The sequence below is a fragment of the Phyllostomus hastatus genome, unplaced genomic scaffold, assembly GCF_019186645.2.
Source record: "Phyllostomus hastatus isolate PE091 unplaced genomic scaffold, TTU_PhHast_1.1 phas_scaffold_317, whole genome shotgun sequence".
Lineage (NCBI taxonomy): Eukaryota > Metazoa > Chordata > Mammalia > Chiroptera > Phyllostomidae > Phyllostomus > Phyllostomus hastatus.
In genome coordinates this window covers 18,864,813-18,890,060 of record NW_025334023.1, presented here as the reverse complement: position 1 = coordinate 18,890,060, position 25,248 = coordinate 18,864,813, and the positions used below count along the sequence as shown (strand labels likewise).

Below are 25,248 nucleotides of genomic sequence, written 5' to 3'. Positions count from 1 at the left end.
CCCAGAATAAGCACGGGATAAAGCTTTTAAGACAGGAGGGGAAAAGAGTGAGTCTCCATTAACTGAAGTTGATACAACATGAATGTAAACAATTACAGCTTAAAACTCCCGGTCTTAGAAGTAGAGAACAGGGGAGATGGTACCATGCTCTCTCGGGAGCTCTGGAAAACAGAAGGCACACCCAACTCTCTTTCCGAGTCCCGAGCTCGCTACAGGTGCTGTGTGTGTGTGCATGTATCTGCCATCTTTTTTGAGGGTCTACTGGTACTTCTAGCAAAGTTACCTGAGGGTGGCAGAAAGAGGAACCCAATGAGAGAACCTTCCATTTCTCTTGGAGTTAAATTATGAAAATATGGACTTCTTAATGGGCTGAAATAAGCCTGTGATTCTTCACCTCCAGAAATGGCCATCATTTCCAAAGCAGATACTTATCAAAGTAAGAAACTGCTATGGAATGCGCTCACTGAAGAAATCAATTTGCATCCTCAGGCAAGAAGGAAATGTTATAAAAACTGTCCAAAGGGCAGTGTTTTTTCCTTCAGAAAATAAAACTTTAAAAGGGGATGAGAATTTCAGACAGGGAGGAAGAACAGTTGCAAGAGGGGCACTGTACAGAGGACGATGATACAGACAAGAATGCAAAAGGGACAGATACTAAATAATTTACTTTCCTATAGATGCCGTGTGTTTCTCTGTAATGTGTTTTGCTATTTATACTGACTGCACTATAAAATATCACCACTTTCTCTCGGCTACTTCAAGTTATACACACATGCAACATCATTTCTCATCACTGTCTTTATACTGGTAACTGGGCCTTGTTATCTTTTTTGATTTGCAAATAAACTATGCTCTCTGTCTCTTTTGAAGACCTTTATTAGAGCCATCCAGTCTTGAACAGAGAAACATTTCAAGATCAAGAGGGAGGAAAGCTAATACTCTCAGCAAGCAAGATAAAGATTCACACATAATCAAGCCAGGACTATAGAGTTATTTAAGCAGATATATCTTTTAAGAACAGTCAAACTGCTATATGCTACTCAGACTGTTGGGGTCAGTACTGAAAAAGAAAGGGAACAAAGTGTTGAGGACAGGGGAAAAGGGAGGGCCTAGAAAAGAGGGAGGGACAAACAGTGGGTTAGCAGTGTGTGTGTGGTGGGCCCTTTGTGTAGTTCACCCATGAGGTAAAAGGTATTAGCTCCATTTCACAGGTGAGGCAATGGAGGAGCAATGCAAACGGTAAGAGTCAGTGTGTTCCCTGCTTTCTGTCTCTGAGACCATGCACTTTACAGGGTGCTAATGCTCCCCCTCCATGATCTCAGATGGGATAAAATAAAGGTCTCTTAGTGTAATCATTCATTCGCAGGACATTTATTGAATGCCTCCTGCTTTTCAGGTATGGGGGGAGATGCTCTGACAAACGAGATGAGTAAGAGTGCTGACAAGAGCCACCACTGTTCATGGGACAAGTGGTGTCTAACAAGGGGCATCTGAGCACTTTTTAGCTGTCATTTCATAGACTCTATATATCGACCCTATGTTAGGAATTGCTGTCCCCACTTCACAGATGAGGGAAAGAGGGTCTGGAGAGGTCCAACAGCTTAGCCAAGCTCTGTGAACAGTCTGCAAACGGCATCTCAGGCCTGACTGAGTTTAACACCCACGCTTTCCCACACTGCTTCCACTCACTGGCTTGAGAGATCAAGTTCCAAGCCCACGAGGAGACTAAGTGTAGGAGGGGAGGAAACAATCTGTGCAAGTGGTTACAATATAAGAAAAAAATTAGTGCCTTTATTCCATTATTTCCCAGATGCCTTCTCTGATAATGGGGAAACCAGGGCTGAAGTCACAGCTACTGATACTAAGCTAGTATATTAATTCACTATTTAGTTATGCATTCATTATCAACTTTCTGCATCTACTTGCTGGAATTAGGCTTCTACCTCCACTACAATCATAACAGGATATCAAGGAATGTATATGACTGTGAATAAGTGAGCTGAAATTTCCATATTTGGGGAGTAAGAGAAGCTCAGATTAGTATTTTCACATAACAGGCTTCTAAATTAGGCAAGAGTTTAATGCTTAAAATTTACCTAAGAGGTGTATGCTACTCTTGTGATTTTTTAAAAGAACTTCTGTGCTGCTCTTATTTCTTTAGCAAGTCCCTTGGATTTTGTTAATAACTATTCACTTACAGTCAGAGTGAGGTGAGTGCTGACAGACTCAAAGACCCTTACACAGCCCATACGTGGTCAAGTAAAATATCTTAAATCAATGTACAGGCAGAAACCCAGCAGCATACACTTAAAGTGCCTTCTGTCATGAGGATAGAAAACTATAAACAAATCATTAATATCCTCCCAGTTACCTGTTCATAAGTGTATCTGCTGTGTCAGCTTTTAAATGGGTTCTTTCAAGAAGAGAAATTTTATTTTATTGGGAAGGAGAAAGATAAAATAGAGCCAGAAGGTTAACAGAAGTTTAACAGGAACACAGGGTCATCTTAGCAATTAAAGGCTCCCCAGGAGGTTAATCACCCTCACACAGCTCTTACAAATGACACCTGTATCAGCAGTTACAAAAACCTGTGTGCAGCACAGTACTCTGATCTGCACTCTGCAGTGTTATCTTATTTATGTTGAGCGGCCGAGTTGTAGCAATATTCTTTCCATGATCCATTTAGGAAAACGGAAACGAATGTCACTCAAACTGTCGCAGCACTGTGGCCAGGAGTCATACAGTCCAGAGAGCGAGATCTCAGCAGTTCTGTAGCAGGAGTTTTACTAAATAAAAGAGCACATGCGATAAGGGTCCCTGGGAGCATGCCGGGGGCCAGCTGGGGTGGTTTAAAGGACCTCCAGTTTCAAACATTCCCATTCTGAAAAGACAGTGTGCTGCTTCCTGGCCAGAATCATGAGGGGTTTGTATTAGATATCACTTCCCTTTGACTCCCTGCCTTCACCCTGGTGATGCAGCTCTCTAGGCCCAACATGGGACTGCTCCTGTCTGGGGTGCTCTGTCAGCGAACCGAAACTCAGGTAGCTTCCCTGACCCTGTACACGCTCTGCTTGACCTGAAAGGCAGCACACCCAGGCAGCCAATCACAAACACCAAACCAGCCTTGGGCCTTTTCACCCCAAACAAGGTTGAGCAGGTGGCTCCAGATAATCAGGTACTTTCTGTTTTTTTCCTCCTTGGTCTTTATTCTTTACTCTAAAAAAGCTTCTCACCTCCTTCCTCATTTGGCAGTTCTCTGAATGGAGACAGTGCATTCATGAAGTGTTAAATAAAGTTTGTTTCTATCACCTAAGCAGTCATCTTTAGTCATTTTTTAACAACACTCATCCAAACCACCATTATCTCTCAGGTGGCTCCCTCTAAAAGGCCTCACATTCCCTCCACTCCTGGTGTCCCGCCCAGCCGGTCCCTGCCCAGCGGAGCAGCCGTCCACCTCTTATCTGGGCAATTCCGCATCACGTTACCCCAGCTTAGTGGCTTCCACTGCACTCAGAAAAAATCAGAACCGTTACTACAGGCCCACTTGCTTTCTCCAACTTGATATACTACCTCATTTACAGCCCCCCCCACCCACCTTTCTACCCTAAATCACACTGGCCTTAGTGGTCATACTGGCCTTGAATAGAATCTTGGCTTCGTGTCACCAAGTTCTGCCTCCTTAAAGAGGCCGTCCTAACCAGTCTATTGAATGTAGCCCACCCCTGCCCCTCTTTCATCACTACCATGGAACCTTCTTGGAGTGGCCTTAGAAAGCTTGTGTCTGAAGTCATAGCATTTATTTATCACGTGTCTTCCCATCCTTCCTGTTCCATCTGCATCCCCAGCAGGCAGGGCAGCCCTCGGACACGGCAGAGGCTGGTGGTTGCTGTGTGCAGCTCCTGCAGCATGTCAGGGCCTGGAGCTGCTATTGACATGGAATATGGAGGTGAAGTTGAATCTTTAGGAGGGTCCAGGTATTATGGCACCATAGGATAATAATTAAAACCACAGTGATTATGACTACACTTAATGAGCACCTACTTAGCACCAGATATCGGACTGGACCTCTTACACATATTTCATATTTGAACCTCCCAACAGCCCTCTAAGGTTGCTAACTGCAATCCTACACTAACTACTTCATTAGGCAGAGGAGATCAGATACTAAGAAATGGTGTTCCAGATATTTCTGTGTCAGACTAAAGAACCAAAATGTTTGGTTGGTATTGATGTAAGTCTGTAAAGGACGTGAAACCACTAAGGATTCTTTTAGGAAATAAATTCACGTGCCTGGGAAACACTCTTGTGTTTTTCTCTACAGTCACACTCTACACCACACACACCCTGAGGATACTGCCTTCTCAGGGACAAGTGTATAAATGATCTCTGGCAGATCCCCCAGCTAATGAGACACCGCCCCTTTTCCCTGCTGGGAGGGAATGGGGTCCACCACCTGAGAGCACAGTGCCTCCAGGAGCCCTGGACTCTTTGCTGCAAAGGAAAGGAGCACATAAATATAATATAAAGTGTCATTATTCTGGCAAATGTACTCTAATTCTGGGCCAGGGACATAAAGCAGCCTAATAGTATAATTTTGAAAAAAATTATAATAATTATTTTTTGGCAGCCTGGATTCTTTCATCTTTATATGATGATACCAATGTTTTAAAAAGATTATTATAATGCTGCATGGCAATAATAATAATAACCCTTTATTATGTGTAATGCTTTAAGAGTTTTAAAAATACTTTGATATAAAGATACAAGGTTTGATCCTAATAGCTATCCTTTGAGATACGCATGCGTGTATGCCAGGAGGACCTATGAATTCCAGTGAGTCTCTCTTAGGGCCTAACAGATCATCTCAGAAGCATGGACACTTTGTAAAACCCTAACAAAGCCCTAACTTCTAAGCATTGTCATTTCTTCCGTACCAGACGTTCACACTTAAAACACAATGTCATATGTATTACTCAGACTTCAAGCTTCCCAATAAAGATACTATTTGATAAGTATAGAGAGAATGTTCCACAAAGCCCTTTCATATATATTTTTTCATCCTTTGCCTTGTGGCGATTTTTTCCCCTTCCAGAAATAATGCTCTTCTAGTTTATAATTGCTGTTTCTGTCTTAATGAATTATAAGAGTGCTTTTGATAGTTTCAGAAACAGTCATCTTGGGCAGTGAACCAACTAGCAGCCTTCTCTTCCTCAACTGTCTCCCAGAAAAAAAAAAAAAGAAAGAGGAACAAAGACAAAGCGAGGCACTTCACAAAAGATGCACTTCACTTTAACCGCAGTACCTTGCTCTTTCTCCTTCTACATCTGAGGCCGCAGCGGCTCTGGGGCCCCTGCTCCTGAACTCTCCTCTCTTATTGCTGACATCGGGGCCTGAAGTTCAGGCAGAGATGCCTGCACATCTGCTTGTTTTCAGCAAAATGCCAAGGCTGTTGTGCCGCCTTTGCTCTGTGCACAGAAGTGTATTCCCAGGAATATACTAGAAATCTCCAAATTCAGAACCAGTCAGCCCAAGAGAAATATCTTTATTGTGTAAGCCAGTGTTCAAATATATTAAAGTTCTAGTTTATGTTGAAGGTTAAAGAAGTTTAGCGAAAGTCAGTTTTAATGAATGCCAGTTCCCTGTATGTGCTTACCTCCAGAAAATGTTCTGCCTGCTGTTCTCGATCCAATTTCCTTGACGTTGTTGTAATCAGACCTGCGTAGAAATGAGAATATTTGACTTTTAAATTCGGGGCAAGTAGTTTACTGAGGCTGGGAAACAAGTCCAGTTAAAGGAAAAGCAAAAGTGATGGGAAAGTCACTGTCCAGTCCCCAGTGGTAACCAGGTGGTCTCAGAATTACTCTTTTTTTTTTTAGGGTAAGCAATTTAAGAATCTTCAGAATTATTTAAATGATTCTTTTTATTTTTATTTACTGATTTGAGAGGGAAAGAGAGAGAGAGATGAGAGAGAGGGAAAGAGAGAGAAACACATTAATTTGTTGTTCCACTTACTGACACATTCACTGGTTGTTTTTTCATGTGCCCTGACCAGGGGACCCAACCTGCAATCTTGGCATAAGAGGATAATGCTTTAACCAGCTGAGCTACCCAGCAAGGGCTTCAGAATTATTCTTAAAACAAAAGAAAATTTACAAAGAAAATCTGAAAAATTTGTTCAGGTTTTGCTTAGATATTGTAATCAGTTTGGTGATGTAAAAACTCACTAAAGAACCATTGTTTTTCTGATAATGAGGAATTTCAATGATTTATTTGCATATGACTAAAATTCTGCAGTAGGAACCTCATTAAATATTTTAGAATTCTTGAACAATTAATATGTTGTTGATGGTGATTAGATTCTGGGTATGGAGCAGCACTTTCTTACTCAACTTTTTTTATGCTTATCTTTTTTTTTGATATAGTTGAAAAAGAAGGTTATTTCTGCAACAACTATTGTACACAAAATTATTGCAAATTTAATAACTCACATACCTAACATTTCATACTGTAATTTTATAATTTTATTATACATGTTTAAATCTTCACATAAAATAAGTCCCACATGGGAAATACCTATCTTTCCTTTGAATGATGTTTCTCATAAATGAATCACCCATTTGTGCATAAAGACAAAGAAAAGGGAATGAGAAAACAAAACCTTCAAGGCCACTGAGGTTATTACACTAATTTGTCTTTTGCATGTATTATTATTATTATTATTATTATTATTATCAAATGGCAATTAGGAAGTCAAACTTACATTCCTTTCTTGATTTTCCAGTGTCCCCGAAGATAAGAAGCTATGGATTGGGCTGTTTTCATGACATACACTGACTGACACAAAATTGCAGAGAAAATCCCATGAAAACCTCACTCCCAAGACTGGAGAGGTAGATGAAATAAGGAAGAGGCACTTTACCGAGGGTTGTTAAGGATCTCATGACCGCCAGCTTTTATTGTACATAGAAGTGGTGGGTGTTGAGTACATGGTGCATTTTAGAGGAAGCCAAGAAGAGGCTATGGGAGGTTAAATGGCCTTCAAAATAAAATCCCACAGGAGCAGCAGAGCTCTTTACCAGCTACCCCCCATCCCCCCACTCACATCTGTCTACACTCCCATGGAAGGGAAATCCATGTTTCCATCACACAGATAACCTGCCTTTCCATGAATTCTTGCTGGAATGTGTCCCACTCCACTGCTTCACCCTCAGATCTTTCAAATGTAGGTCACGTGTTAGCTCAGGTGTTAGAGAGGTGACCTCTCCACCAGGGTGGGGTACCCATCTAACTCGTCCCAACAAAACTGGTATTCTCCACCACCATTGTCCTTTGCTCTATATGACAATCCTTGCTCATTGGTCTGCATTTTCCTACTAAACAGATTGACAAAGTTCCTTCAGGGGAAGGGCCTGCCTTCTCTTTCTGAAGCCCTGGTGCCCACCAAGCTCCTGACACAAAGCAAAGAATAGGAACCTAGTTAATGCTCAGTTAATGGAAATTGCTGTAGAAGAGACAGATTATTTATATTCCAATCTGCAGTTTTGCTACAGTCTGGGGTGTGTTTGCTTGGGAGGGTATCGTTTGGTGGGCAGGGAGAGTATGGGATGGTGGGCAGAGTGTATGTGCCTTTAGTATTCATTTGAAACCACTGATTGAGGTCCTCTGTGTGAACAGTGACATGCTCTGCACCCTTGGATATAAAGACGAGCTACTGTTTGAGGCTACGGAGAGAAAATGGTTATCAGGAATTTTAAGTGAAGGAATCAGTAACTTCTCTCGCTGCTCATCAAACCTCCCAGAAACTCAAAACACAGATTCTGTGTCCGGCTCCATCCTTCCTTTACTGTATCTGAATCTCCTGGGGTGATGACAGTCCCCTGATTCTAAGAGGTTCTATGTAATTCCACCATCCTTTGTTGACTCTTGCTATGACTTTTTACTGACATTAATTTTTCTGCTCAGCCACATCCAAGGGGGAAACACACTGAGCTGCTTCAGCATATGGATCAGATGAGGGGGCTCAGTGTGTGTGGGGGGCCTGAGCAGGGGGAGACGGAGATGCTGTGTGAGTACACTGGTGATCGGGCTGATAAAGGATGAGTAAAGGGGAGCATAGCTCTCTAATTCACATGGACTGTGGGTCTGTGTGGTCACACCAGTGGGCGTCGAACACACCAATCTGATGCCTTAATTTCCAGGCCATTCTATTTTACAAGGTCATATGTCACAGAGGGTCTTTCTCAAAAGGGGGCTGGAGGCTTTCACCTTTTCAGGGGGCATCCTCTGTGAGAGGTCACAGTGGGAATGAGAAATACTCATTAAATAGAGGCTACGAATGGGTGAAGGGCTGTCAGCTTCCACTCTGCTGTTAGCCTGCTGCTCTTCCAGACAGAAAGGACTAGGAGCCCTTTGCCCTCTGTTCCCCTGAGGGCACTGTGTCATTTCAGGTCCCACTCACCCAGGTCGGGCCTCCACAGCTCACTGTGGTGTGACCATGCAGGGGGAAGAGGCCAGTTTTCTCTCTTCATTTTTCTTAGGGTAATTTTTTAGGAAAGTCACTTGTTTTAAAAAAGCACATGTGTAACTGACAGAGCAGCGTGGCTCCCCTTCCATCCCTATACCTTCACCAAGATGAATTTTTCACATATTTATCAGCCACCAGAGAAAGCTGCAGGCTTCCTGGGAAGTCTGAAATAATATACACAACAGTGAACCTGGAGCTGTGAGAAAGGCAAGCAGGTTCTGCGCCTGGAAGAAAGACAGGGCAACCTCTGCAGGGTGCAGGTCTCTAGGTTTGTGTCACTTTCATCGTCACAGAAATGAGGTAAAAGTATCTAATGCAAAAGTGAAAACCAGCAAGAAATCAGATGAGATAGGGTGGGGACAAGGGTACAATGTTTCTTTAGGGGATGAGGAAATACTCCAAAATTACAGATTACGGTGACAGTCACACAGTTCCATAAGCATTCAGAAAGACATAGAATTGTATACTTTAAACAGGTGAATGATATTTTATGTAAATTCGACATCAGTAAAGCTGTTAAAAAATCAGTAGGGAACCATAACTGTGCCTTTTAGATTTTAACACATCTTTCTAGTTGGAAAATACTTTGAATGAATGAATTAACGAATGAATGAATGAATGGTGGGGTGAGGGAGTTAGTTTAGGAATCAGGCATGAAGAGGGGTTGAATGGAGTATCAGGTTTGTCCATGAGGATCTGCAACATAAAAATAATGAACAAAACATTTAGGGTTAAATCCACAACTGGTGGTTATTTGCACAAAAAAACAAAACACAAACAAACAAAAACAAACAAACAAAAAAAAACCTTATCAAGCCAGGGTCAGCTACATTAAAAAGGGTCAAAATCTTTCTTCCTTCTAAACCATCAATTTTCAACCTTTTTTATCTCACGGCACACATAAACTAATTACTAACATTCTGTGGCATACCAAAAAACATTTTTTTTTGCTGATCTGATCAAAAAAGGTATAATTTAGATTGATTTATGATAATAACCATAATAATAACCTCCTCTTTTTGCTCCCAGGTGAAAAAATCAGGTGTCTGTAGTTGTATATAAAGATTTCTGGTACCAAGAATTAATCAATCAGACCCAACCTTGTTATGTGATGGGCCAAGTATATGACCTGTGTTTATGGTTCAAGCCAGGGCATTCACACTGGATGGCTATTGTTGTGTTGGCTGTTGTCATTTTTTTATTTGACAATCTAAGGGAAAAGAGGTCAGTGCCCTTGATTAAATAGTCAGGTATTGTACGTTTGAAAAATTCTTGAGGCGCACTGGTTGAATATTGCTATACTAAAGGAACATACTTAGCATGAGCTATGGTGCTTTGGCAGTGCTGTGTTTTTTTCACAGTCAGAAAGGAATGCAGCGAGCCATCCCTCATGGCCCAGAGGAATTAGTCAAATTGCCAAAGCTGCATCTTCATTCTAACAACTTCGTTGTAGTGGAATGCAGTTGGGCTGCAGAAAAGGAAAATGAGTAAAACAGAGCAAAATCCCTCCACAACTGCTGTGATTCATCAATGCGAAAGGCCACCTCATTGCAATCTCTGCAGGAAAGGGGCATGGGCATCACACATGGAATGTGGACCCACACAGTAAATTGCAGACTGACATGACAAAATTGAATTTCAAAGATAAATCATAGGCAAGCTTTTGAATGTTGTTTGGAGATATAAACAAACACATCATTTGATATAATTATGTATGCAAACCTCCAATTTAGGAGGGAAGCTATGCCAGACCTAAGTGAATGATGCTCAGTGAAGCAGGCAGGAGGGCACATGGGCTGGGACCATGCAATTACATTAAAATGGCCGCTGTTGATTTTTGGTTGTGGAGATGGAGGAGTCTAACAATCTCCCTGAAAAACAGCCTGAGCATGAAAATGAGGCTGCCTCTTCAAAAGAGAACCCAAAATGTTCTAAGTAGTTACAATCAGAGAAGTGACACTTGTGAGCGTGACATCTTTTTCCCGCTCCCTCTCCCTGTGGGTGTCCTGGGTCACAGCTGTGTAATCTACTGCTATGGCATTCACATTTTCTTTAAGTGTTACTTGAAGCAGTAGAGTTCTTAGCTGTTTCAGCATAATTTTCTAAGACTCTTGGAAGCTTGGGTTTGTCTTAAAAATAAAGCTACAATCATCAGCCCTCTGAACCAAAATTAGTGCTTATTGTTTCATTTTCATATCCCATTTCTCCACACCTACTCCCAGCTATCTGGTAAACCCCTCAATACCCTTCCAGAAAACTCATCTATCACCTTCTCTGTGAAGCCCCTTCTGGCCTTTCCTCCTCTTGCCTGTTGTATGTTACTCAACTGCTGTCGGGACCTCTTCACAGTTTTGGGAAGGCAGAAGCTCTGGATAGTTCACTAGTTGAACTCAGGAAGCTAGATCAGTGCCTGTCACATTGGTTGGCTATGTAAATACTGTGTCATAGCACCCAATGTTGGGCTCCAGTTATTTGTTAAAGACTCAATCTTTCCAAATAGTATACAAATAAAAGGGTGGTGAATAGGTCTTATTCACCGTGTGTTCTTGGTATTTAACACAGAACCTAGTGCATTGTAGGTATCAAGGAAAACTTGTCATAATGATGGTGACAAGGACACTGTCTTCCAGATCCCTAACTTGTTTAGTAAAGAGGCCACAATGGTCCCAATGAGCAGGAGTTACCGTGATCTACATGCTCTTTTCCATCTTTTGAATGATTTTAGTATTTTCCCAAGTTTTGTATACCCTCTTCCATGCTGATAGTTGGAGGTTGTTAGAATAATTCCTGATAGCCTTTTAAAAATTTTCACCTGCTGATTAAAAGTTTTAATCTCTAATGTCATGCACAGGGGCTTTGTGGCCATTCCACTGTTCTCCCACATTCTGGTTTCTATCTAATTTATAGAGAAAGGTGGGCAAATATTAATATAGTAGTGTCCAACATTTGACTACTGTGTGCCAGGCAGTATAGCAAACCATTTACATACATGATATCACTTAATCTCACAACAGTTTAGGGAAGTAGGAACTACTCTGGCTCAGTTTACAGGAGGAAACTGAGTTAAATTACTTGATCAAGGTCACCGAAGACTGAGCAAGGATTCAAACCAGGAACCCTGAAACTTCTTCACTGTATCCTTAGCAGACGAGGATGCAGAGTGGTGGCTAGACCACCTGCCCAGGAGCCAGGAGATCTGGGTCCCAGCCTCAATTCAGTCAGTCACCAGTTATGAGATTCCAGCAACCACATCTTTTCTCTAGGCCCCTGTTTCCTCTTCTAGGAATGTTCTAATGTCTCTTTTCAGTGTGAAAAGTCTACAACAATACAAAAACTTTAAAAGGAGATGCTTCTTCTTCTTCCCCCCCGCCACTCTCTCACTTGAGCCCACTTTCTTCTTGATGGACCCGAGTCCAGCTATCAAGGTCACCTAGGCAGGAAGAGGGGCTGTATTCTATCTTTTTTTTAATCCACAAAGTCAACACTTAAACGTCCATCTGCATAGATCTCAAAGGAGAAAAGTAAAAATGTCACTTAACTGAGTTTATGTTTTTAAGTAGGGGAAAAAACACCTTAGTCATTCCCATGTTTATAACCTCTTCTCCAAGATTATAACTTTTAGAATCCCATTTCCACATCTCATTTTAGCCCATTAGGAAACCCTAAAATGTTCCCTGCAGTATTTATACATAGACATGAGGCTGTGTGATTAATTTACAGAAAACAAAAGGGACACAGTGAATGCAAATTCAGAATTGTAGGAAAAATTAAAGTTGAAGTGAACACATATATTAGGCTTATTTGAAAGAATAGCAAGCAATGGGCGGTCTTAGACTATAAGATGTTTGTTTGAAAAGAAAAAGAATAACCAGAAAGAAAAAATACAGAAGGCTTACAACACCAGTTATGAAGGGATTAAAAACAGAATTCTAGAAACTGGCCCCATCACGCACGCTTCTGAAGTAAGGGCTGTTTCATCAAGTGTAAAGGTTGGGAGCTGCTCCACTGAGCACACAGTGCTGCTATTAAATTTACTAAAGAAAATCTGACAGGAGAAATCACTGAAGAAGCTCGAGCCTACAACTTAAGCTTTTCTTTAAAAATAGTTATTTTTAAGATGCTCCCAGAATAGTTTTAAAACTGTGTAAGTGAGGGTGCATCTAGAGCCAAAGCATGAAGACCATGTGGATTGATGTGGTTCATAGCTGTGGCTTTTCTGTAACAGATAAGTTTCATTCTTTTCCTTTTTTGCAAGCCAGTGGATGGCACTTCCTGCCTTGGCAGCAGAGACACCACAGGCAACATTTCTTCTACCAGAAAAACCTTCCCTTTTGGATACAAGATTTGGTAGGTGCTGCAGGTAGTAGAGGGAAAAGCCAGCTTGTAAAGGAAAAGGGTTGATGCTGGCACATACCTTGCGCCTTCCCTTCAGGCCTGGTTGACAGATGGAGCTGCTCACAGCCCGAAGGGAGAGTTCTGAGCTCCAGACATGCCCTGCTCACTCATTGTACCCCTTGTTATAGACAAGATCAATTAGGGACATCTGAGTCAAGGCAACTTGTCATCAGGGTGGAGGATAGGACAGTGGCCAACAAAGGAGGACTAATGAAGAAGATGTGTGGTGAAGGATGTTTCCAAGGGCCTTTTCCTCAGAATAATTCTCTCTTGTAGCAGGTGGTCCTGCCATACACACACATGTACACACACATATACTTAGGACCAGAGATGCTGCACATGAGTTTAATTTTGCTGGAATACCTGGATACTCACCAGTCCCATCTGCCCTTCCCTCAGTTCCTTCCTCACACCAGTGCTCGTGGCTCTCTTCCCAACCTCACAGAGATCCCTCCGGCTCTGCCTTCCATTCAGCTGAGATAAAGATGTATTTATGCACCTGAAGAAGTCTCCAGGCAGTTTTAACTAAACCTTGAGTGCCATATTGGGTTTCGTCAGAGAAATTCAGCTACAGATGGTGAACCAATATTAAGGGTGCCGTATGAAAAGCTGCCATCTTTAGGTGCCATTAGCATACCACCGATGCGTGTGCTCAGATGCACATTATGGCACACTTCTCCCCTTCTCTGTCTCTGTCAAGATTTTTTGCATAATTCTAAATATTGGTTGATCAAAATAAGAAAGAAAAAGTGGCTGGCAATCTAAATGACACTGGACGGACGGCTTTAAGGTTACTGAGTCTGAGAAGCCTCCTGGTGTCCTGGTTAGCAGCACACTGACCAGCCCCCAGGCTCTGCATGACACCGCCTGGCTTCGCACCCCAGCCCCACCCCTCGGCAACCGCCTGCGCTTTAGCAATTGACTTAGTTTCTCTAAATATCAGCCTCCTCCTCTGTAAAGAAGCCTTATCAAATTAAATAACCGATTTTGAATGCTGAGATTGGTTCCTGGCACATATTAAATGCTCACAGAATGTTGCTTTACTGTGAGCTCCAAGGATGATGCCTGGAGTATCACATGTGTTCAAGGGTCTAATCTTGTCTCCTTTCTATCCTGAGAGTCCCTTCCAATGTGTCTAGACATTTGGGCAAGAAAAATTGTAAATGTCTGCTACTTACTCTGTCATCTGGTAGATAGGGAAACTGATGCTTACAGTTTAAGTAATTTTTTCAAAGACTTATTTGTAAGAAATCCATCGTCCATGCCTTGCTCCATGTCACCGAGTGGACAGTATATACTCTTGGCCCTCCAACTGCGGCGTGGGTCAGCAGCATTGGCATCCCCTGCGAGCGGCTGAGAAATGCAGAACTCCCTGCAGCACACTGAATATTGAGGCACCTGGATCTAGACCATGGCTGGCTTTCAAACGTGGCTGTGCACTGAACTCCCCTGGGGAGCTTTAAAATATGCAGATGCCATGGTCCCACATCCAGGAGTTCTGAATGATTTGGTACAAGAAGGGCCTAGGCACAGGGACTTTGAAAAAGGTCCAGGTGATTCTAATATCCAGCCAAGTGTGAGAATCACTGTCTCTGCAGTTGTTAGCCCTGGGGGAAGGGGTTCTGGTAATTAATTTCTCTGGCTTATCTAAATGGTCTAGTTTTCCCACAATGAACAACACTCAATTTTATAATCCACAAGAATTTAAAGGCCAATAAAATGGCACAGTCTCCTGAATGTCCTCACTGCATTCCAGAAAGTTCTGTCTGAATCCCCCCAGCAAAGGAGTCAAATCGTGCTTGCCAGGTTTATTCTTCCTTTAGATCTGACACATGCTTTGTATCTTCCTCTCAAGCCTGGCTTATGTCAGCTGCAGTTCGGCTTTTTCATTCCGGAATACTTTCCTGTTCTGCCTGTAGAGTTACACCTCTCCTCGCTCCATCTGGCCCCCACAGTTCTCATTGTGGAGGTAAAACACCACCTATGTAGTGATTCTAATATTCCCCACAAAAGCATGTTGGATACAAGGCACAGGGGTAAGAACCAAGAGGATACAACAAGTCCCCGTGTCTGCCTTCATGCAACAAGCAACCTCATGAGGGAGACAGACACATAGGCCAGTGACTGTGTGATCTAATGCGTGTCCTTGATAACTCCGGGGGCCCTGAAAAAGGGAAGATAATGCAAGCTGTGTGGCTGGGAAAGATAAGAGAACAAGTTGTATTTGTGGTAAGTCTTTACTAGCGAATAAGATCCCAACAGATAGAGAAGTTGGAAAAAGTTACAATTTCTAATCACTAGCTGAGAATAACAAGACAGAAGACTAACAAAAAAGGTAAATCTGGTTTTAAATCTTGGTTCTGCTATTTCTTAGCTGTGTGACCAGGGACAAGTTACATAACTTTTCTGAGCTCAGTCTTCTCTCTGACAAAGGGGGTGGTAACAATCCCCACAAGGCTTTGGAAACAAACAGCACAGAGGAAGCGCTCCGCAGAGTGCCTTGCACTGAGCAGATGCTGTTTGGAAACACATGAAGCACCTACGCAAAGCAGTGAATTATCTTTTATTTGTATTAAAATGCCTCAGAGCACTGGGATGCTGTTACTGATCACATTCGAAAGGGAAACCTTATTTCTCTAGATAGGTCACCTCTGACAACATCTGAACATTTAGTAATCAGGCAACTGAAAGTTTAAGTTTCCTTTTGTTTACTTGAATAAAAACACTATAAAGTTCTTTAATTCCTTCACACTCTGGAGGTGTGAAAGCAACCACTGCACTCCCCTTAGAAATGACTTCACTGGAAGTAATTTGTTTCTACATTTGTTTCACAGGACAGATGAAATCAGGAGGATGCGTGGAGTGCAAATGATGCCGTGGAGGGTGTGCGGAATCCTGAAAACACATGTGCTGTGTAGGTGCCCAGTTCTCTCAGACGCTCTTTGCTGCATGACTGATACAAGGTCTTAGGTAGGAGTGATGTTTACAACCTAATTTAAAACATTCTGGGAGAAATATCACTTGTTATGGGAGCTTTGAATGTTATCAGAAGACTGACAACACTTTTTTTAATATCACGCATTTTCAAGTTAATTTTCACACAATTCAATGCTTTCTTTCTGTCTTTACACACACACACACACACACACACACACACTATAATACCTAATTTTTCATTCTATTCTACCCATCTGAAAATTTGTAACAGTGACGTGGCTGGTTGAAGTTTCCCTTTGTACTACCTAGGTAAATTAATAGGGTAGAAAGGTCTCAGGGGAATAGTTAATGTGCTGGAAACAAACCATTTGCAAAGCACTTTAATTTTAACCACCACCATTTTGATGTTTTAATTGCAAAAGACCTATGTTACTGTTCTTCAGAGATGGTCCAAGCAGGCCTCTGGTCTGGCAGCACTTTGTTAAGAGTGACATTAGCCTCGTGTGTTCACTGGACAACAGTAAACACGTGTTCCTGGAATATTCTAGAGCACACAGTTTCAGCTACTATAAAATCCTTCTCAGTGAGAGTCTGAATTAATGAAATTTCATGGTCTTTCTGTTCTTTGGGAAGAAGGACCAAGTATTGCAAGAATGATGAGATTTATGCCTAATCATTTATCAATGCAGGAACTTTGTGTGAGTCTTCAAGATTGCTGTGTGCCTCAGTTTCTTACTTTGAAACATAGCGATGATTTAATGGGGAAGCAACCTCTTCCTCACTAGAAGTAACTGGCAGTTTGTTTTTCTTTATAAGTAGAAATAAAGGAGGAGCTGGAATCCTTTACAATTCCTCGGGAAACATGCGCTCAATCTGGGAAAACATGTATGTTCCCTCTGCTATTTAGTAAAGAACTTTATAAACAACCCCGTTACAGCTTTATCACGGTGTCTTCTGTTTGCATGCTTGTTTCCTTCAAGAGCTCCGCGGCCTCTCCAGGGCAACCATGTTTTTATTCATTTCATGTTCATTATGGGGATACCTTTTAAGAGACTAGGCTAATCTTTGTACCTTTTGTGCTCAGCACAGCGCCTGGCATACAGGTGGCAATCAACACATATTAGTTTACTGGATAAGCAAACTATGCAATGGAAAATACCTGTGGGAGTGTGTGTGGACATGTGTGTACCATCCAAAACAGGAAATGGTCCATAGATGTGAGAAGGATCACCAAGCATTTATGTTACGGCTTTCATAAGTTTCCATGCCTTTTGGGAAAGGCTTCCAAATAAACTCAAAATAGAATTATGAGCTACGGTGATTATTCTGGACTTGTAACATAAAACATTACAAATTCATGAAGCCATGTTCTTTTCACATCGTATGCCGGAGTCTGATGTTTGTGTGGTTAATTGAGGTTGATTAGGGGGAAATGGCAAATTGCCAACATTAATGAGTTTTTCTACTCTAATATGTATTTTATTTCTCTTTTGCCTTTACTTTTTGTTTAACTAAATTGTTATTTATCCAACAATCTGTCACATAAGTAGGGATTGCTAACCTGTCAGAAAAGGTTCAGACCACATTTCACTTCCCAAAGAACACTAAACCCTTGGCAGGGGCAGCAGAGGGGTGGTTGCCAGAAGCAGCAGCCTCTGATGTCTCCAGGTCCACCAAGCACTCCACAGGGAACATCAGAATGGAAGGGGAGCCAGAGGGCCTTGCAGCATCTCACTCCCAGCTGGAATCAACCCATTCAAAATGCAACCAACAGTCTAGCAGGGAGTTTGCTCAGCTATGTAATAGCAAAAGAGTAACATACGTGGCATTTTAGTTTCTGTTCAGAAAATGAAAACAAAAAACTGGCAATAAAGTGAGAGAATCAGTGAATGAGTAAAGCTGAGGAGAAGTCAGAGAGACAGCCGAGGCTGGTTCCATGAGACGGGGCTGGCGCATGCGGAGCTGGACAGCCTTGAAGACTGCCACTGCATCACTGCCTCAGTCTCGTGTAGTCTGCATTTACCCACAACTGCAACATGAACACATTTCATTTACTGAGAATTACTCTGTGTGACTCCTAAATCTGTGCCCTTCAGCAGCATACTGTAATTTTTTTGCTCACCTTTCCTTTTCTGCTCCCCTTGGTAGAAGAGGCAGAGGCTTGTTTAGGGTTTCCTCCTATGTCCGGGATGAGGACAGTGACTGCAGACCTGAGCTGGGGACATGTGTCCTGGCCACCCCACATTAGGGGTTTGGCCATGCTGAAGCTTCTGTCTCTTACTCCTCGTCTTGTCATCGAGGCTGACCCCTATCTCCTCCAACAAGGTCCGGCAAAGGCACCAAAGCAGAGCTGCTAAATGTTTCTTCTATCAATACATTTCCAGCAGTTTAGCACTTCCTCCTTGGGGCTAAGAGTTCACACAAAAGAGACCCACTTAAAAACCAACAACATGCCAAATAAACATGCCACCCATGTCAAAAGAAAACGTCATCTTTGCTGGCATTCAGTATCTTCTGAATGAATGGATATGCATGGATGTGAACACAAAGCCATGAGTGTGGATTTTCAGACCATTCATAACACCACATCAGTCCTTTCCCAGGGAAATCGAGCTCAATTCTTCTGTGGCTGTAATTAGTGGCTGGTTAGAACTTGCACATGTTGATGCTACATGTCTTGGAACTGGCCCTGGTTTAGTATCTAATCTACAAGACTGTTTTATTCTGTTGCAATTTTGCTTCTTTCATGTCATACTGGTGCCCTAACATCAGAAAACCTGGGACTCTCAAACTAAACAGACTAAAGTTTGAAATTATATGAATGGATTTCATTGTCCCCATGGAAAAGAAGAGTGTTGGAAGGTTTGCATTAATGAACCAAAGCAGCAGACAGGACAGAGGGCAGGATGCATCCCACAGTTTCAACAGCTGTTCTGGGCACTGGGTCTTTAATATAACATAAACTGCAGTTCTGGCCCCACCGTTTGGCAGTAGGGACTGGCCGTAGGAAAAGTCTGAGAGTTATGGGGAACAAGCAGTGACTAAATATTTATAGCCCAGCTATTAAAGGCTCAGGTGGAACTATGCCAAAAAGTAACATGGGGGCACAGAAGAGTCAGCCTTGAACACCACCTGGCGGTTGCAAGGAAAACCTTCTCAGCACGGGGCCCCCTGGTTGGAATGAGTAGGAGTTTGTGAGAGGGAGACAAGGAGGTGGGGACCGTTCATGGTATGCTGATGGGACAGAAAAAGCACATGGCAAGAAGTACCCCCAGTCCTGTCCCAAAGTCACTTAAAGAGACCTTTGGGGAAATCTTGGAATTTTCAATATTTATGGCTGGGTCTGGAAGGAAAATAATATCTTTCTCCTTATGAATACTCAAGTCAGTAAGCTCTAGAAGGTGCTTTCTTAACTTTTAACATGGAGGCATTTTTACATTTTTATGCAGCACGAAACAGCACTGAAGGCAACAATGGGAAAAGTTCTTTCATTCCTGTCACACTCCGAATGAAGGCACCAAGACCACATTATATGCAAAGACCTGACCTTAAAAAGTGACGGTGTGGGGGATGATAGGGGAACACCAGAGTGCCTGTCAGATACTATTTAAATAAGGCTTCTTCCTATTCCCTTTGCCTCCTCCTGGAGCAGCACTGTAGTCGGGTGAGCAACCATCCCAGTCTGCCCGAGAATTCCAGTTAGCACTGAAAATGCCAATTCTACACCCCAAGAAACCCCTCGACCTTGAGCAACCAGGATGGTTGGACTCCCTAGGTTTAGATCACAACCCAGTGCTAGGTCTGTGGGACTAACTGATCACACAGTAGATTTTCAGGGCTGGGTGCATGTGAGAACTTTTACTATCTTGCCCTGCCACCCACTTCCACTTGCAGACAGGGAAACTAAGGCCCAGCGAGGAGCAACGCTTTGTCAGATTCCACAATGCTTAGTGCCAGGCATATGATGCCTGCTCCAAAACACTCGGAACTACTTTCTGAGCACTTTTTGTCTTCCCCACATAATCACACATTTTAAAGCTCCCCACAGCTTATCGCTAATATAGCTAACAACTGATACCATTTTCAGATTATTCTCTGTATGGCCGATGGTTCACTTAGCACTTAAATGTGACATTTCATGTAATCCTCAAACTCTTCTAAATAACTATTACTAAATTGCCAAGTGCTATTATCATTCCAAAACTGAAGATGAGAATACTGAGTCTTAGAAAGACCAAGTATCCTGCCATAGGCGACACAGTCAGGAAGACAGACCTGAAACTTGATCGTGTTTGACTCCAGGATCCTTATTCTTCATCATGAGGATGCAAGACTCCTTTTTCTATTTAGTTTTATCTTCCATTGTTTCATGTGAAATTACTCTGTCATTTCACCAAAATATGCAAAAAATCCCAGGAATGGATTTCCCATCTCCACACTTTATTCTACCTCCCATTCATTATTTCATTCACTGGAGAAGCATCTTCAGATGGGAGCCTACACTTGCTTTTCAGGTCCCAGTAGGTTTGGGGCCACATCAAATCTTCCACTGTAATACTGCTTCCGAAAAGTGCAGATTTCATGGATAGATAGTGTTTTGGTCTTAAACCACTAAGCAGTTGCGGGATAAATCCAATTAAATGGCATTGGGGCCCCCACTCACTGAAGTAGACCCTAAAGGGATCCAAGCACCACGCTTCTCTTAGGAGCTTTCTCAAGATCATCGCCTTCCTAGATCTTCCCTAAGGTTTTCTCCTGTTTTCCTCATCCAGCTCTTCTGCTTGATAATCTCTTTATTTTGAAAGCAAAGTCTTCATACTTAAAAAGCTCAATTCAATTCATTGAGGTATTGATAATTTACCATCAGGTTCCAGCTACTCTGCAAGTCTTCCTGTTTATTGAACGTGTAAAGCTTATCTCTGCTTTCAGCCTTTGTCCTTGCCTTTCCCTCTGCCGCTAGCCTTTTTCTCTGATGCCCCTTCACCCACGTATCTGCACAACTGGTTCCTTCTTTATCACCCAGACCTCTGGTCAAATATCACCTCTCAAGAGAACACTCTTCTCTGATCCATTCTCTGATCACCCCACCTAAAGTCTCCCCCACCTTATTTTGTTCCCTGACCCAGCCTGTCTGAAACCATCCTGTATGCATACTTGTTCATTTACTTGTGGTCTATCTTCTTCTCAAGAATGGAAGCCTTACAGAGCAGGAGCTCAACTGTGTTTTATGTACTGCCCTATCTGTAGCAGTTAATAGAATGTCTGGCACCCAGAAGACCCTCATTAAATGATGTTGAATGAGAGAAGAAACGCCTGTATGCAAAATACTTATACACATTGCTGAAGACTCTGTCCTTGCATTTAAATATTTTGCACACTTTCGTTATATTTTAATTTTCACAGTGAATGTTTTTATCATTGGTTTTAACTCTAGGACTAAAGTTTCTGTATGTTCTCTAGTTAAGAACTATCCTCAAGGGCAGTGGACAGGAGTCAAGAAAAATTCCAAGTCTCCCCACTTCCCAGCTAAAATGTCTTGAGCAAGTGACCCAAACTCTCTGAGCTTCAGTTTCCTCATTCCTAAAATGGGAATGAGGAACACATACCTAATGGGAGTGCTGTGAACATGAAATGAGATGAGGTGTGAGAAAGCAACTGCAGTGCAACAAGTGCTTGATGTGTTTTTAATTCTGTCCTTATGTCATTGTGAAGGACAGTTAACTTTTATAACTTTACTTAAGCATCTGTAAGACCTGAACAATTCAATTATTAATTTGAAAATAGTTTGGAATATATAGAAGTTCTGGAAGGCCTTGGAATTCTCTATTCTTTTTCAAAAACTCAGGAGCCTCTAGGGCCAACTATCAGGAAGGGTCCGTTAGAAGTTTGGTTCCAAAGCAAGGCCTGGAGGTCAGCACCATCCTGGCAGGAAATTCCAGAGAGATGGACATAACTTCTACTATCAGACCAAAGAGGTCAGTGTGAAGGTTAAGAGAGCTAACCTCATTTGAGCCAATGAAATGACTACAAGTCTCAGAGTTTATTTTAATCTCCTGCACATGAGATCATCAGAACAGCTCTCCACCCCTCTGGTCAGGCCTTTCTCACTTCTGTATCCCTTTTGCTCAGATGTGTTCTTCTACTGGTATAAATGGGACTCTTCTGTGCAGAGTCCATGGTAGAAGTTCCTAGGTATCCCTTTTCTGTTACCTTGCCCCTGTGTCTTGGTAAGAGCATTTGTGGCCTTTGTGAGAAAGGTTATGACCAAAGATAGTGGAGAAAGCTCCAGAGTCCAGAGCACAAGGCTGTACATCAGCTTCTGCCCTTTGATATTCTGTGAACCTAACAAGTCACATAACCACTCTGTGACTCAGGGTCTGCCCCTGTAACAGATATAATATTAACTGCTCTGACCACATAGTCTATCCATTTATTATTACCCACGACTCCCTACCACCACAGCTCAGGAGCTTATTGAGGAAAGTCTTGACTCAACCTGAAGTTCAGGGACTATTATGGTCATACCCCAGTGTTTTTCTGCTTAACTCTCCCATGCACTGTGCCTAGACATAGTACTTTAATAAATACTAGTTGAGAGAATGAATGAAAATGAGAGGATACAAGTGACACAACTTGAAAAGGGCAATTTCATGTAAAAAGTGTTACTTTAACAAAATAGGACAGTGATTAAAGTCTTTCATATTTTAGGCCTCAGCTAGAGATGTGAATAGAAAAGGATGTGAAATGGCAAATTCTCCAGCCTTTCCACAATTATAGTCATGCTTTGACTAAGATCTACTTCTTCCTAACCATACCTATTTCAAAATCTAGTTTAAATTTCATCCCATTCATTGAGTCACTCAACAAGAATGTATTGAATACTTTCAGACTAGGCACCAGGGATCCTTGCCTCCTTCAGCATTTTTCATGCATGATGTGTTGGGGACAATGCCTGCCATTTCATATGCCTGTGGGTGAGATGCCTTCATAGCAATCATGCTGACCATAGGTAAGTTAGGATGACCAGAATAAAACAGACTGGGTTCTAACCCAGGCTTTGCTATTTACTTTCCATGTGATATTGGGCTGACTCTCTCTGTTCATCTGTTAGATGGGGGATAATACCCAGATTATGTGCTTATTGAAAATATAAATGACGATCATACATATAAAAGCACATAGCGAGAGGGCTGGAGCATACTGAGTGATAAGCTCATGTGAACATCTGCCTTACACTGAGCATATCATCATCATCCACGACTCCCTACCATGACATCTTAGTAGCCTGTGGAGTAAACTCCTGACTCAACCTGATATTTAAGGCCTTTTGTGATCATATCCCAGTCTTATTCTGGTCTTGGTTGGACCATTTCCTTTTTTAGTAGAGTCTTTACCTTGGGTGAAATGACAGTGTATCACAGCGAAGGTAACAACAAGTATGGAAAGCCAGAACAGATACCTACTGCTTACTGCTTTACAGGCATGCCCTGTTTCTTCCTTCTGGTCCCTGTGGCCTCAGCCTCCACTTGTTGCCCCCCTCTTGTGTTATTCTACCTTGGAAGGGATCTCACTAGGGCTGCTCCAGTCACGTGGTCTCTGGATGAAAACAGAACAGATCTGAATATCCAGACCATGGCATCCTCTTTCCAGCTTTCTCACCTGTGAGGGTGGGGGGCTGGAGGCATCACCCAAAGTTACCCAGCCAACCTAGAAGGGGAGGTCATTTGTTCTTCTCCAGAGAAAACTTTAAACAATGAATACTATGGAAAAAAAACCTGAATCTTGTATTTCACTCCTCTAGGAATGGTTCTTAGTGGAGAATAAGATCAAGTGAAATTTAAGTTCCATTTGACCCAAGTTCTCTTAAGATAAACACACCTCAGATGGAGGGTGATAGGAACCTCATTACTTAGACTTGGACAAACAACCTAAGGCAGTGAGATTATAACCTGGCAGCAGCAATGGTTTGCTCAGCAAACTACTTGAACCTCTATTGGGAACATTTAACACCACTTGTATTTTGAAATCAGAGGCTACATCTACAGGCAATAAAGACTGTTATCTCTCCGATTCAGTGCAGTTGCACAAACACCTAGTTAATTCGGCTATAATACATCTGCCCAGAGAAATATTTACTTTTGGAGGCTCCCGGGTATGCTTTAAATTTTTCCTAATTGCTACCCGTTGAGTTCTAAGTTTAAGTGCCGTTGAGATGGACTCTAGGTCCTATTTCTATCCTGAGAAGTTCACCACTATCAAACATAAAGAGAAGATTCTTAAATGACCTAGCTGCCCATTTAGGAACTGTTTTCTTCCTCTAAATTGCACAGAAGAGATTCTCTCTGAATCTAAGAAGATGAGTTTTTCTCACTGCTCATTTGGCTTCTCAGTAGAGCAAACAGACGATAAATGTTTCTCAAGGATCACAAAGAGAATAACATTCATGCTCCTTCGTTGAGAATTAGATTTCTTGACTACTCAAGCTGTGGGAAATGAAGTCTCAGGACACCTCTTTAAACTACAAGGATAACGAGGATTCTTGTCCCATTAGGCTAAGAAAATACAGTCAGGAAGATCAATTTCAGAGGAGGAACAAGGAATAAAACCTAGCAGATCTAATTCTTAGAGGAGGTGCTAAATATGAAAATATCTTAATGAATGTAACTCACTTATCTTGTTCCTTCCAAAACTCAAATCATATATATATATATATATGTGTGTGTGTGCGTGTGTGTGTGTGCACATGCACATGTAGGTATTCTAGATCATTGTGCTCCTTTAAGAAGCATAGTAAGGTAACATAATTTAGAAGCAAAAGTCAGGACTGGGGTGGGTAAGGAAGAAAATGAGAGTCCTAACACGTTGGCACCAGGGTTTCCATGTTTTATTCTTCTCTGTGTGCCACAGCTCACACCTGTAAATCTCTTCCTTTCTCTCCTTGTCCTAAACCTCAGGAGCTCATAGTCCTTGGAAGTACTAATATCACTGTGCTCTGTCTTCCTCATTGCTTCCCACATCACACTCAGTATCTTGCCTGAACTGTAGCAAGCGTTTCTATTGGTAAATGCAGAAAAGTCCAGGAGAAGTCAAGGAGAAATCCTCCCTCACCTGGTTTCATACCAGTATTCAGATTTTGAACCATTTCCACTTCAGACTCCTAAGAAAATTTTTATTGCAAGATTGGAGTCCAGACTAAATTGAAGAGTAATATATAGTAATCATGTCATAGCTAAGGAAATCGGGTAATAGTCTAACATACAAAGAACTAACGTAGCACCTTGTGGACATGTAGGCATCTTCTGATGCCAAAATACCAATTTAACTGCAAACTCTTTGAGGACAGAAAACATGTATAACCCCCCTTTGCATCTGTGCCTAGCAGTTAACCTCCA

The 25,248-nt window shown here is 42.0% G+C and overlaps 1 protein-coding gene across 1 annotated transcript in view; it reads right to left on the bottom strand.

The window, feature by feature from the left end:
- The window catches only part of FAT3 (FAT atypical cadherin 3), a 637,939-nt gene that overhangs the window by 191,349 nt on the left and 421,342 nt on the right, over positions 1-25,248 (bottom strand). The window contains exon 4 of the mRNA XM_045818135.1: positions 5,654-5,715. Within this exon, the coding sequence (XP_045674091.1) occupies positions 5,654-5,715 (62 nt within the window). The remainder of the gene's footprint in view (positions 1-5,653; positions 5,716-25,248) is intronic.